The 14,934-nt window shown below is 44.2% G+C and overlaps 1 protein-coding gene across 1 annotated transcript; it reads right to left on the bottom strand.

Annotated features, from left to right (window-relative positions):
* Window positions 1–2,212: 2,212 nt before the first annotated feature.
* LOC112118382 (acidic mammalian chitinase-like) lies at window positions 2,213–10,186 on the bottom strand. The gene is made up of 11 exons (XM_024216663.1): window positions 10,162–10,186; window positions 8,394–8,423; window positions 6,936–7,137; window positions 6,360–6,416; window positions 6,087–6,252; window positions 5,362–5,486; window positions 4,672–4,795; window positions 4,350–4,535; window positions 3,624–3,743; window positions 3,385–3,526; window positions 2,213–2,487 (listed from the first exon to the last, which is right to left on the bottom strand). The coding sequence occupies exons 1-11, from the start codon at window positions 10,184–10,186 to the stop codon at window positions 2,213–2,215; spliced, it is 1,452 nt and encodes a 483-aa protein (XP_024072431.1).
* Window positions 10,187–14,934: the final 4,748 nt, after the last annotated feature.

Below are 14,934 nucleotides of genomic sequence, written 5' to 3'. Positions count from 1 at the left end.
GGGACTAGAAAAGGGTCTCAGAAGGGGCAGCCTATGTAGGGACTGTGACTGGCTTTACTGCCCCTTCTGCAGGACTCAGGAGTGTGTCAGGGCCTGTGAGAATATTTACTGAAGAGACAACATTCAGGGAGTGCACAGTAATAATTTTACTGTGTTTAGATTCTAGGTCTCTGTGACAGAATACACCACTGTATTCACACCCTACACAGTATTGTAATAATTTTTGTACAAAGTATGCCTTTTAAGGTATCATTTGAAAACTCATAATTTGCTGATCATTATTGTCCTGGTAAATTATGTGTGGCAACATTGTATGTGAAGTTATAAAATTTCTCTGTATGGTGTTATTAACTTGTGTTCCAAACCCCACAGCCTTGCCCAAACAGAAGATGGCAAACAAGTCTGTCCTAAACAAAGGAATGTGTGCTCTGCTTAATTTACATTTAAGCAGTAAACAGGGTCATCAAGCAGGAAGGGAAGACAAAGGAAGTTCAAACAGGTGAAAAAAAACAGTAGGGAACATCCTTCCACACAGACTCTGTCTCTTAGTGCCCAGCTGGAAATGTTTTTCAAGAAGGGGACTGAAATAATAAAAAGGAGGGGCAAACACTCCAAGGCACCTCCCTATCTCTCCCAGCCCACTGCATTCACTGCACCTGAAGAAGCAAAGGAAGAGTATGGTGGGCACTCGGGGAGGGGCCCTGACTGGACAGTTTGGTCGGTAAGACTGCTGAAAGCATGTGGTGAGAAACTTTGCTTGAATCTGATAAAATTTGTTAAGCTAGGCATTAGTAAGCATTTTATCTTTAATTTTCTTTTAACTACTTCTGATTTTTATGCCTCATTACTTGTGCTCACTTAAAATCTATCCCTCGGTAGTTAATAAACTTGTTTTACTGTTTTATCTAATCCAGTGTGTTTAAATGGAAGTATCTGGGGAAGTATTTCAGATAATAAGCTGGCGTATTATTCCATAAAGGAATAACAGACTTAAAATATTTGCATTGTCTAGGAGGCAGTGGGCCGTGCAGGACATATATTTCTGGGGGGAAATCTGCGACTGGTGGTGTGTTGGGGTCACCCTGCAGTAGAACTAAGGCTGGTGAGAGCCAAAGTGTAGTCCAAGTGTGGCTGGCAGGCTGCCGTTACACACAGACTCTCAGGGCGTGGCTTGCATGCTGGAAGGCTGTTTAGGAGAGGCCCAGGTGGGAGTTACTTCAGCAAGGCATTGTAAACCACCCAAGGTTGCAGGGCAGGGGGGACACAGCTACTCATTAGTCTGTATTGTACCTTGGTATGTCACAGCCTCTTTCTCCTGGTCTCCAGTTATAGACTTTTTCATCCCAGGCAGGAACTGGGTTTTTTCCCCGCTACTGATCCTTGTCTGCTCTCATTAATCTTGTCTTTCCAGGTTATAGTGTTCATGCAGCTCAGTGGCACAGTACCTTTAAAAGCCCTTTTCAAAGGCATTGTGTAGTGATATGGGAACCTAGTCACATGATTGTAAGTCTACGAATGCATCGCCCTGTGATGTAAATTTATATCCCTCTATATGTGATTTTTATTATACATAATAATAAATAATTGATAGGACTGTTTGATTGAACAGTCTCGCTCACGACTGCAGCCCTTCTGAGCTGTTGTAATGCCGAGCTGGTTTTGTTATGTTATCAGCAAGAATGCAACCAGCATAGGAAGTCCGCAATTTTCTTTCGATTTTATATGTTTGGTCAAACTGAAGGACTTTCCAAACCTGTTGATCAGAGGTGTTTCATCCCTGGTCTCTATGTGCAAAGGGAAGGCAAGTGACAAGGGAGGTGTTTTCAGGGGAGATCCACTTTGTTTTATTGTAATAGTTTCATGCCCTCGGTGTGACTGTCTGTCTACCTGCCTGTAAAGCGCCAGCCCAACTTTGGGTGCCATATAAATAAATATAGGAGACGTCCAGCTCCTGAATTGGGTCTGGGATCCAAATACCCTTGCTGTCTGGGGCTGTGGAGATCCCATGGATGGGTTCGCAACCATCCTTGTTTCAGGTGTCACTTCAAGCAGACCACATAGCACTATGGAAGCACTCAAAGTGCTAGAGGAGTTAACAAACCACAGAGGGTGCGGCTATTGTTTTTGCTGAATGCTTTATTTCATCATAATGAATTTGTGGAATTTTGGTCAGATTCCAGGAGGGTTAATTAGTTATCATAACCTGATTGGTTCATGCCCAGTTGCAGCAGGAGCAGCTGGAGTCGAAGACCAGGCCAGCCTGGCAATTTTGCAGGTAGGTTTTCCCATTCACGCAGTGGTAGAAGCTGTTACTGTTAGAGGGATCTGGGTAGAGGCCACTGGCCTTGCTAGCACAGAAGCCAGTGCCACCAGAGCTGCCGCCTGAACCACTGCTGGGGTTGCTACCGGAACCTCCACTCCCGCTTCCACTTCCGCTACTGGGAGCTTCTGTGATTGGAGCAATGGGCTGAGCAGGGGCGGTGCAGCCTGAAATAAAAGCAGATCATGACGATTCCATGATGATTCTACCAGGAAATGGGCCAGGTTTGCACTTCATTCAGGATGAGCTATCTATCTACCCACCCGTTTTCATGGCCCCCACCATTTCAGCAGTGAAGGAGTCCCAAGAAACACATTTTTTAGTTCCTGAATTCATATTTGCTGAAGTTGGGCTAAAATCAGATCTGGGCTTCTGATTGCTTCATTATAAACAGGAAACTAAACCATTACATTCAGATTTGGATCCAGTTTCAGCTTCCCAAAGGATCCCAAAGTTTAGGTGTATTCACTCCTGATCTGCAGCAGCCCCGTCTTCACCACTCCTACGTCCTCCCCACAGCTCTGTTAGTAGAGCTCAGTCTCAATCCTGCTGTTCCAGCCCCTGTCTAATCGTGGGCAGATACTATCAATCGTACTGAACTGTGAACTGTTTTTGCCCTGTGACCACACCTCAGAAGACTGAAAGCCATGTTTTCAGATCATTAATCATGACGTGGATTGAACTAAGTCTCAGGGAGATGAAAAGCCGTAGAGTTAGTCCCCTGTGTCACTTTACCATCTGACTTTGCACCTAACTCTATGGCATTCCCGCAAAGGGGAAAGGGTAGAAATGTTCTAAAATAAGGAGTTGTGGATGCATCTGAAGAAGTGAGGTTTTTTACCCACAAAAGCGTATGCCCAAATAAATCTGTTAGTCTTTAAGGTGCCACTGGACTCCTTGTTGTTTTTGTCTATATCTTATTACTCTTGAGAGAGTGGCTATTCAGGGGGTGCATTGAATCAGGCTGAAAGCAATATTATACACCCCTGCTAGCATTCAGATTTTCATCTCTATGTGTGACCAGGGAGTTAATTCTGGGAGCCCATCCTGCTGGAGTCACTCACTAGTGCTCTGCAGTCCAAGAGCGGTCTTCAGCGTGTTGATCAGGGGGAATTTGCCCTGGTTGCAGAACGTGCCAGTGAAGTCATCCAGATCCAGAGACCAAACCATAGCGCCTCCAAAGTTATTCTTCATCAGCCACTGAGCCTGTTAAGTGCCAGGAAAGAAGCTAAAATCAGCCCAGATGCTAATGCTGAATGGAAGCCTCGCCTGGCACTAGTTACACCAGAATGTCTCACCATACCTTGATGTTGAAGCTCTTGATGTTGTCATATCCAAGCCACTCGTTGCCCTTGTAGGCATAGGGGACATCCTGAGGAGTATCCCAAGCCTGGGTGGCTCCATTCTTCAGGAAAGTGCAGATCTAAGCAAGGTGGAAGTGAGAATTTTAACAAGTGTCCCATAAAAAAAGAACAAGTCCAAAGTGTGACAATTTCTTTGACTTACTCATTAATTATGACCATAAGTATTGTCTCTAAGGATTTGTACTCCTTAATCAGCGTCATTTAAATTAATTTAAATAACGCCAAGAGGTGATGTGGAAGAATTAGACACACTGCAGGGAAAAGAATTAGAGTGGGCTCCCTGATTGCTTTACCTTGTGGACTCAGTAATTAATAATCAGTTAATTTACCCATTGTGTCTAATAAGGCATTTATGGTGTGCAAGGATGAAGAAGCATTTTATTCTGTTTCTGACACATTCAGCTGAAATTAGCTAGAGTAATATAGTCTATTTTTAAATCAGGCCGAATAAATCACTAAAAATAAGGTATTCTGTGAATCTAGATCCTTGTTTCTCTTCTCTTTGTCCATGAACAAACTGTAATTTTTTATGAATTAGTTAGCTAGTTGCAATTAGTCAGTGGGATCTTTTGTTAGAATTCATTTCAGTCTATGACTCACTGGCTAACAGTTCTCCGTGAGTATTAGTGATTTAATAGTTGTGTGAGATGAGCGAGCACACATGCCTCATAGTAAGCCCAGAACCCAGATTGTCTTGTGTAAGGTCCAGCAGGCCCTGGTCCTGAGGTTGGAGCACCGACAGCAGTGTTGGATGGGTTGCTCAGGATGAAGGTGTGTCCGTAGGTTGGGAATCCAACAATGAGCTTCTCAGCTGGAGCACCGTTGTCCTTCCAGTAATTCATGGCATAGTCCTACAGACAACAGACGAGTTAGTCTCTCCAAGGAATTGCAGACTGCAATGTTAATTCCTACATCTCTGCAATTGTAAAGGCTGATGTCATTACAGACCGAAAGGACCCTGGCCCTAAGCTTTCAAGATATACTTACAACATTGAAGTAGACATTGCTACCGGTGTCAGCCGAGCCTTTGTAGAGAGGGCTGTTCTCTCCAGTGTATCCTTCCCAGGAGCCATGGAAGTCATAGGTCATCACATGGAAGTAGTCCAGATACCTGTGGGGATCATTACATACATTTATCTCCAATCCTTTTTAACCCATGGAATGGTTCATTGACCTGTTAGTGCTGGCTCCACAGTGGTGCCACTGGTCATGCTCCCACTTCCTGCATGCATGGCTTCTCCACAGCCTACCCCTCTTCTCCTGCACAGTGGTTCTACTCCTCTTTGGGTCTTGTGCGCCCTTAGGATGGGATGAGGATTTAACCCATAGTGCCAATGAGTGCTTAGAACTAGATGGTAGGTGCAGTTGTGTGCTCTGAGGAAACCCTTCATAGGCTCAGTGCACATACCAAAACAGGGGTGACCCAATGACTTGCCCTGCTATTCAACAGCTGAACATCAGATCCTTGTGCCGATGTCTAGGATGTCAATTTATCTTCTGAAGTGGAACTGTCCCCATAACAGTATCCAAGTGTTGGTAATGACTAAGATAGAGGCCAAGTTCTGACCTACCTCCCCCTGCTTGGGAGCAGCCATAGGATGGGTATTTGCCTTTATCAGATGTTAAAAGAAGATTTAAAAAGGAGACAACCCAGCCATCTGAGAGTGTGGTACTCACTGGCCGAGCTGAGGAATCTGGTAGCCTGACTCAATGTTAGAGAGCCCTGCAGCCACAGCAGCGGTGACCAGGAGCCTGGGTTTGTTAATCTGCTTGGCTTCCTGCTCGAAGGCTTCCAGCATTTCCTAGGAGATGGCAAGGAAAAGGTTAATGACTCCCTACCACCACCAAGGCTGAGTCCTCATGGCCTTCAAAGTTCTGAACAGAGAAGTGCTCAAACAGCCTCCAACCCCCTTTCTGTCTCCAGTTTGTGTTCTTGAGACCCTCCCATCCAGTGCAACCAAAGGAACGCCTGTTTCATACTGTGATATTGGGGATGGAATTAAAGTCATTTGTCTGCTCTTAGGAACTTTTAATACGTTAGGTGAAGGAACCTTGTTACTGTCAAATATACTGAAATTGTGACTCTCGATGCTTTCAGCTATTTTGGTTGGAGTCTCTTACACTAAGGACCAGATAGTCCGCTAATGGAAACATCAGGTGAGGATATGTTATTTGTATTGTAGTGGAGCGTGCTGCAATGAGATTGTCTCAGTGGTCTCCCTCATGAAAAGCAGATGTGTTCCTTGTCTTAAATCAATAAATCTAACTCATCCAAAGTTTCTTCTGAATTAACACAGAATCTGGTTCACTGAGATTCTGATCTGCTGTGCCTTACCCTGAATGTCATTCCACATGAATTTCCTTCTGGCTTCTCATTAGCTAATATCTGATTTCCACCTTACCTGGACCAGGACGGTGAAGAGAGCCTTGTCCTGAGCTGTGCTGCCTCTGGAGCCAGGGTATTCCCAGTCAAAGTCCAGTCCGTCAAATTCATACTGGCGCAGGAATGTGATGACAGAGTTGATGAAGGTCTGGCGGTTTTGAGGTGTGGAAACCATTGCACTAAATCTAGGGAAGCAGAGGAGAAAAGAGTCAGTGGAAGAAGCAGTTGATTGTTTCCATCTAGCTTTGCAATACCAGGATGCAGCCACAGGAAGTGGATGGGTTGGACTTACGGTGCTGTTCCGAAATTCCAGCCCCCGATAGCCAGGAGAGTCTTCAGTTGTCCGTTCCTGCAAAGGAAGGGATTAAAAAAAAAAGTTTCACAACAGGTAAAAATATTTAAGCCTATTTCTAGTCATAAAGGAAAGGCCAATTTAAACGATTGCCCTCTTGCTACTCTTAATAATGAGTGACCTATTTGCCGCCTTAAGCTGTATTCCCTTGTTACATGACTAAACCAAGACTAGATTTAGGCCCACCCTTAAATCCACAGTGGCTCAATACTTGTGAGCTGACATGTACTCTCATCTTTGCTGCCTGCTTCTTTTCGTTGTATTCTCTCAACCAGCGCCTGAGCTAGAAATGTCATTGATCTGCACGTGATCAAGCTGCTCTCTCTGTCTATGTGGAGAGCGATTTGTTGCCTATGGTCCTCTAGACTTGGACCATTTTGGAACAGGGAGGTTGCTACATGAACTTCACTGGACATCTGTGGGTGGGTATTATTGCTGTCCACTGTAGAGCTGGCCTGTGACTTACTTGCCCCTAAGAAGCAAGACAAGGGATTTCTCTTTATTCTAGATACCTACTGGTTTTTCAAGCCATTGAAGGATTTGTAGAGTGTCACATCATTCCATTCAATGGTGGTGATCTGATTGTTGGACATTCCAGCGAAGGCATAGATCAGGTGAGTACACAGGCATGGGTCAATGTTGTCAGGTTTGAACTTCCCAAGGCCTGGTCTATATTGGCCCCAGTTGGTGAAATAACATGTCAGCAGATAAGCAGAGCCTGAAGAGAAGAGGGGGAGATGTCATAGGGGAGTTTGCCACGAAGAGCAGAACAAAATAATATGAGAAAACTCAACCCTGTAAAAAATTGTAGTGCGTTCTTCTTCACTATACTAGACAGAAGGTACCAATTGGGCCTTAGTGTATGTTGCAAATCTTCCATGATCATTTTACATTGTACTCAGAGACAGTGCCACTGGGGTAAGTTGTTTTAAGAATGTAGTAAATAAAGATAGACAGTCCTAGCTGCAGATTATCTAAATTGACTGATGGAAAATTTCCTTGTGATCTAAGAAGTCACTCAGGCTAACCTAGGGTGTTCAACCTTACACGAGAATCGGCTCTCTGAGAAAGTTTTGATTTCATCTTCCTTCTACTTTTCTTTCATTAAACCCTTCAAGCTAGGAGCTTGTCAGAAATTAAGAGTGTTGGTTTGGGATTTGGAAATGACCTTGTTTCTATGAGGCTACTGCTGAGTGGCTTAGCAAAATGCCAACTTTCTTTATTTTTTTTTTAAATCAGGGGTAGGCAACCTATGGCACGTGTGCCCAAGGTGGCACACGAGCTGATTTTCAGTGGCACTCACACTGCCCGGGTCCTGGCCACCGGTCCGGGGGGCTCTGCGTTTTAATTTAATTTTAAATGAAGCTTCTTAAACATTTTAAAAACCTTATTTACTTTCCATACAACAATAGTTTAGTTATATATTATAGACTTATAGAAAGAGACCTTCTAAAAACGTTAAAATGTATTACTGGCATGTGAAACCTTAAATTAGAGTGATTAAATGAAGACTCGGCACACCACTTCTGAAAGGTTGCCGACCCCTGATTGAAATGGTGGATTCCTCTTCTTGTTCTACAACATAGGCCACATTCATTCCTGATGGGACACTACTGAAGCCTGCAGAGATTTGAGGAAGCCCCCTTAGTTTGTCAATGGTACCTGTTTCTTTTATACCTTTTCTTAATCTGCCTTAGAAAGAAAGCTACTCAGTACTCTAGTGTTTTATTAAAAGCTGACTACCAACCAGGTTCTAGTATGAGCCTTACATAATGCTTTAATAAGTTAAATACATTAACTTAAATAGATAGAAAGGGCATACAAATCTATCTATCTATCTATCTATCTATCTATCTACTTTAAGGCACATAAAAGAGTAAACTAAAAGAATACAGAATATATTAAAATATCCTCCTTTCCCAAAGGGGAAACAAAAATCATAATATGTTTTCAGTATAAAAAAAAACCGCATACCTATCTGTGCATTCAGCAGGAGTGCCAAACCTTTAAAGAAAAAGAGAATAATTACAACATTAAACCTGGGAATATGCAACTACTTGACTGGTATCAGGGCTGCACCTAAAATATCTCCTGTGTCCCATTACTGTGCATTTTAAAGAATGCGAGTAGTAAAGAAAGCAACTCGTTTTGGGTCATTGACAACTTTTGAGTCTTTGAAGTGTATTTTACATTTCAGCAGCTGTGTAAACAACACTGGGAATGCATATAAAAACAATGGGAATATCAAGAAGTGTGTTTATTTTTGCTTTCTAATGTTTGCTTTCTAACAGCAAGTGTTTAATAAATATATAGAACTCATATCACAGATTATTATCAGGTATCATTATTATTAATACCTAGCTCTTATAAAGCACTTTTCGTCCGTAGAGCTCGAAGTGCTTTACAAAGGTGGTCAGTATAAGAGCACAGAACGAGGAGGTGACTTGCTCAAGGTCACTTAGCAGGCCATGGCAGGGCTACGAATGGAACCCAGGTCTCTTGAATGCCGTGCTGGTGCTCTATCCACTAGGAAACACTACCTCCCTCGTTGTCCCTTGCAATAGACAGTTTTCTCTCCAATTATGCATGTGGGAAAACATCTTGCTGTGTTTTTAGTTAACATTTATATTTACAAACTTCCATTTTCCTTTAACTAGTCTCTTTGTAAGTCTTTTAAAACATCTCTCTCTTTCTCTCTTTTCACATTTTAGTTTTGCTCAGATTTTTTGCTGCACTTGTTTTAAGTTCTAGGGGTGATGCTACTTATCATTCCTGATACAGGGGTTCTGGGCCATACATCAAATCATGTGAGTTTCCCTCCCCAGGTCAGGTAGGCCTTCTGGTTGGGGGACAGGGATGACCAGATAGCCAGTGTGAAAAATCGGGACACTTTTTTTTCCCGGAAGGGTGGGGGTATAGGTAGATAAGACAAACCCCCTAATATCGGGATGCCTGGTCACCCTGGTCAGGTGTCAAAAGAGGCAGACTGCAGAAAGGCAAAGGCTTAGGCCATAACATCATGGCAGGTGACACCATCATTTCCAGTGCATTGTCACTGCCTGTGACATCAAGGTGAGGCAGGACTTCCGGCTAAGGTGCTTCCAATGACATCATGCTCATTGTCTCATCCACCAATCTCCTGGTCATTTAGCGGGAGGTCAATATACTACTCACATAATAATACAGTAAAATCCCAGCAGTATTAAATGAATCATTTCACAGGAACTCAGCTAGCTAGGCACCTACGGTTACTCCATCCCCCCCACCCCTTTAACTTTGCAGGAAAGACACCCGAGCCCTCTCTCAAAACCCTGTCAAATTGTTGTCCTTCGCGTCTCAGTATGCAGTGTTGTTGTAGCTGTGTTGGCTATTAGAGAGACAAGGTGGGTGAAGTCATATCTTTTATTGGACCAACTGCCGTTGGTGAGAGAGCCAAACTTTCGAGCTTACACGTTGCTCTTCTTCAGGACTAGGAAAGGAAAGCTTTTCTCTCTCTCTAACAGCAGCTGATCCAATAAAAGATATTACCTCACTCACCTTGTCTCTCTTTGCATCTCAGGTCATTTTGGGTGTGTCTACACTTTGAGCTGTGAGTGCGATTCTCAGCTGCAGGAGACACGCTCGTGTTCACTTGGATAGAGCGAGCACAGTAAAAACAGCGCTAGCTCTATAATGAGCGGTGGGAGTGGTTAGCTGCCCCATGTACCTGCCACTACAAGAGAAGTTACAGAGCTGGACTTACCGGTAAGAAGCATCAACTTGGCCATCTTGCCTCTGTACTGATCCAGCCTTGCCTCTCTCTGGCTTTTATGTCATGCTTCCCTCTGGGCCGTGTGATCCTACTATCACCAAAGTCAGGGGAAGGTTGTGGCACTTGATGATTAGCCGCATGCAACACATTCTAAAATGGAAACCAATATCTGCGGTACAATGGACCCGTTTGAGAATCTGAGTCTAAGAAAATAGTGTTATCAGTCTTTATATTTTACAGAGCTGCTGGACCCCGGTAGAAAATAGATTACAGTGTTACAGTTGTTGGGAATGCTTGTTCTACTGATTAATTTTAGATTATATAAAAGATTACACAGTACTAAATAGTTACTGTACAACCACACTGTGCGCAGGTAGTAGATATCGTGTTATATAATCTGCGTATCCAAGGATTTTCTAGTCTTGGTTCTAGTCTGGCTGTAATCAAGAAGGTGTAGGATTTTTATACCCAATTTAGTTAACCAGCTCACTTGAACCATTTTTGCCAACTAAAGGCACTTAGGGTCTGGTTCTGCTCTCAGTTATATCAATTTAAGACAAGAATAATGTTATGAGCTGGGTGACACTTTGTTGTGGATTGAGTTAAAACCTCGCTCAAATTGATGTGTGATTGCGCCATTCATTTAAGATAGTTGTAAGAAAGCTTTGGGGGCGGGCACAGCTAAAACAAGGCCCAGAAGCTATCTCCACGTAGGTCAGCCGTTGTCAGCAGGACTGAGTGTGTGGGAGGTGTGCGAGAACACACAGAAACTGAGAACAGACAAGAAGAGAGAAAGACAAGGTGTGTGAGGGGTAATATCTTTTATTGGACCAGCTTCTGTTGGTGAGAGAGACAGAGCTCTTTGTTAGGTCTGGGAAAGGTACCCCGAGGGTCACAGCTAAATGCAAGGTGGAACAGATTGTTGAGCATACCTAGTTAGCCCATATTCTAAGGGATCATCAAGGTAGAGTGGCCTGTTAACACCTCTGCAGTCAAGAGGGGGTTAGTGGGTTACAGACTATTGTAATAAGCTGTAAATCCAGTGCCTCTGTTCATTCCATGATTCTTCAGGTCCCAGAGCTGAGGGAGAACTCCGTGTGGTTCGAAAGCTTGTCTCTCTCACCAACAGAAGTTGGTTGAGTAGATATTACCTCACCCACTGTGTCTGTCTAATATCCTGGGACCCACACGGCTACAACTACACTGCATACAAGAACAGAAAGAGGCAAAAAGCAAGAAAGCCAAGCAGTAGCTCGTGAGCACAGTGGGTATGTCTACACTGGGATAATAAACCCGCAGCTGGCCCGACTCAGGTGGAGGGTCCCAAGCGTTCAGGCGCCAGCCTGAGCCTGAACATCCACACAGCTATTTCTAGCCCCACCGCCCAAGCCCCGCCAGCCTGTGTCAGCTGACCCAGGCCAGCAGCAGCCATGCCATAGATCTTTTCCAATGTGACCCTAGAAAAAGCTAGAGAGAACGCTTTGGGGTCTGTTGGCTAAAGAGGCTTGAGCCTGTGAGCTCAGAAATTGCTCCTTTTGTTCGTGGTTCCTCCTGCACTCGGAGAAGCAGGACTTTGTCCATTCCTTGTGTGTGGGGGGGTGTGCTCCCCACACTCACCATGAAGGGGTTAACGTAGGCCAGAGGGGCCAATTAACCTATTAGGCTGCAAGCTTGGGGACATTTAGGCTGAGAGTTGAGCCCTAATTAATTGAAGCTCATCTATGCAGGCACACGGGGGGCTGCTGTGAAAGCAGGGAGCTGGTAGGAGGAAAGGGGCTGCAATCACTTTTCCTACAACAAAGGAGAGAAAGGGATTTGGACCCAAAAGGAGGGGTTTGTCTAGCAGACCCAGAGGAAAGGGGATTGGCTAGAATGGTGGAGAATGAGAGCCTGGAGTAAGCAAGGTTAGAAGTACTCCAGGGGAGGTGCAGGAAGGATTGTGGTTGCCCAGACCTTCGCTGCTGGAGATAGGGCTCTGGACTGGAACCCTGAGTAGAGGATGGGCCTGGGTTCCCTACCAGCCACTGAGTGAGTGGCACAAGGTGGCCAGTGAACTTGGAGGCTGTCTGGGGCCATGCTTTCTAGCTGCTAAGGGAGTGGCCCGGCCAGGGCAGTGGGCTTAAGGACTGCCTGGGATGGCGAGGAAGATGTTGATGTTACTCTGGAAGGGGAGGAATCTTGTGACTTGGCCAGAGGGCTAAGCCATGAAGTTGAGATGCTGCAGCTCCTGAGGACCAAGAGAGAGCCCGCAGACCGAGAAAGCGAGACGACGGGTTGAGGAACTACAAGGAGAGGGCATCAGGCAGAAAGAGCTAATCCCCAGAGTGGCCAGGAGGAGGTGCTGACAAGCGGTGAGTAGAGGCCCCCATGACACCTTGTTAAAAAATAAGATTGCATCAAAGAGATTACCAGACTTCCAGTGGGAACATCCCCATGGCCCGGAAATCTGATTAGCCACTTGGGTCAAAAAAAGGGCAACAATGACTTCATTGATGTAAACAGAGCTACCCTGGTGTCAAACTGGTATAAACGTCAGCAGAATCAGGCCCTCTATTGCAGACATTAAAAAAAAACATTAAAAAAATCCTTGAAAATATTTCTTTAAATGATCAATTTCTTGCTGGAGGAATGGGGACCAATTGGCAGGCCTGGAGACTGAAGTCCCATATTGGTCCACAGACCAGGACATGGAAAGCAGCAGGGCAAGATTTAACCACATGACCCACCAGGATGCCTCAGAGCTGTACTGGACGGAGCATCTTCAGCAGTGACAGGGTAGCGTTCAAGAATGAAAAAAGAGGCTATTTTTTATTTTGTGAATGCACAAGTGATCCAATAAAGGTGAAAAATGTTTCAGAAGGCCATAAGTAGACATCACACACATTTTAGCCCTTCAACAGCATTGGGGTCAGCAGTGTGGAGTCTAGGAAGTCCTCCTGATAAACCAACCCGAGATGAGCACCCAAAAGGAAGCGCCAAGTTGTGCAATGTTTGCACATCAGCTCCCCAAGTTGAGTGCACAAGTTTATTTAAGAGGCCATTTCTGCTCTTAATCTTCTGAGCTACCTTGGTGAAGTGTTCTTTGTTAAGTGTATGAGCTAGATTACTCCTAAATATACTGGCTTTGGATCATAGACCAGTCGTTCTCTAAGATGTTGAATTCTCATGAAGCATTGGCATGACTCAGATGGAAGCATGACAACACTGTCTTTGACACACTGGGCTTAAGTCTCTGCTTCTTACAACAGCCACTGATGGCTGCTATGTCTTAGTTCAGGTTGTCTTCAATCTTTTTGAAGGCTCTGTCTCTTGAAGCTAGGCAGTTGTCTTCTGCATACTTGAATGGCCTTGAGATTGTTGAGGGCCCCTCATTCGTCAATATGTTGAAAAAAGTTGGGGCAAGAACAGATTCCGGAGGGAGTCCCTTCTTCTGGATCCTCCGTGTACTCAATTTATTATCGAGCATCTCTTGGAATTGTGTTTTTGAAGCATCATTTTTGTAACTGTAACAACCCAACTATGACATCTTGACCAGCAAGCCAGTGTGCCAGGCGGTATCATAGGTGGTGGGCAAATAAAAAAACACAGCCTTGTCTTTTCCTTTTGCGGGAATCTGTTTTCTATACAGGTGGCAAGAGCAAGAACTTGGTCACAAGTGTTCCTATTAGGTCTAAATCTTGCCTGGTCATCACCCAGAGTCTGCTCTGCTGTGGGAAAGATTCATTGCAGAATTAGTCTCTCGAGAAGTTTGTAAGCACAGCTCAGAATTTATATCTGCCAGGAGTTAGCTGGGAGGGAATGGTCCTTTCCTAGTTTTTGATATAGCTATTGCCCTAGTTTTCTGCCATAGCTTGGGCATCAAGTAGGGCTGGAAGGAACCTCTAAGTCATCTAGTCCAGCCCTCTGCACGGGGGAAGGACCAAGTGAACATAGACCATCCCTGACAAGTTTGTCCAACCTGTTTTTAAAAACCTCCAATGTTTGGAATTCCAAACCCTCCCTTGGAAGCCTATTCCAGTACTAAACTATCTTTATAATAGAAAGATTTTCCTAATATCTATCTTCAGTCTTCCTTGCTGAAGATTGTGCCAATTTTACTACTAGTCCTACCTTCAGCGTACATGGAGAACAATTGATTGCTGTCCTCTTTATAACAGCCCTTACCTTATTTCACTATCAGATCCCCCCTCAGTCTTCTTTTCTCAAGACTAAACATGCCCAGTATATTTACCCTTTCCTCATTAGTCAGGTTTTTTAACCTGTTTTTTTTTTTTATCATTTGGGTTGCTGACCTCTGGACTCTTTCAGATTTTGTCCACATCTTTCTTAAGGTGTGGTGCCCCAAACAGGACACAATAGCCTAGCTGAGGCCTCACCAGTGTGAATTACAATTACTTCCCATGTCTTACCTACGACACGCCTGTTAACACACCCCAGAATGATATTAGTCTTTTTACAACTGCATCACATTGCTGACTCATATTCAGTTTGTAATTTATAACCCCCAGATCCTTTCCAGCAGTGCTAGCACCTAGCCAATTATTCCCCACTTTGTATTTGTGCATTTGATTTGTCCTTCCTAAGTGTAGAACGTTGCATTTGTCTTTATTGAATTTCATCATATTGATATCAGACCAACTCTCCAATTTGTCAAGGTAGTTTTGAATTCTTATCCTGTCCTCTAAAGTGTTTCCCCACTCCCTCTCAGCTTGGGGTCATTCACAAATTTTACAAGCACACTCTTTGCTCCATTATCCAAGTCAT

This window comes from Terrapene carolina, unplaced genomic scaffold (assembly GCF_002925995.2).
Source record: "Terrapene carolina triunguis isolate 2854851 unplaced genomic scaffold, T_m_triunguis-2.0 Scaffold199, whole genome shotgun sequence".
Taxonomy (NCBI): domain Eukaryota; kingdom Metazoa; phylum Chordata; order Testudines; family Emydidae; genus Terrapene; species Terrapene triunguis.
Note: the sequence above shows the minus strand (reverse complement) of the source record. Positions and strands in the feature narration are given on the sequence as shown.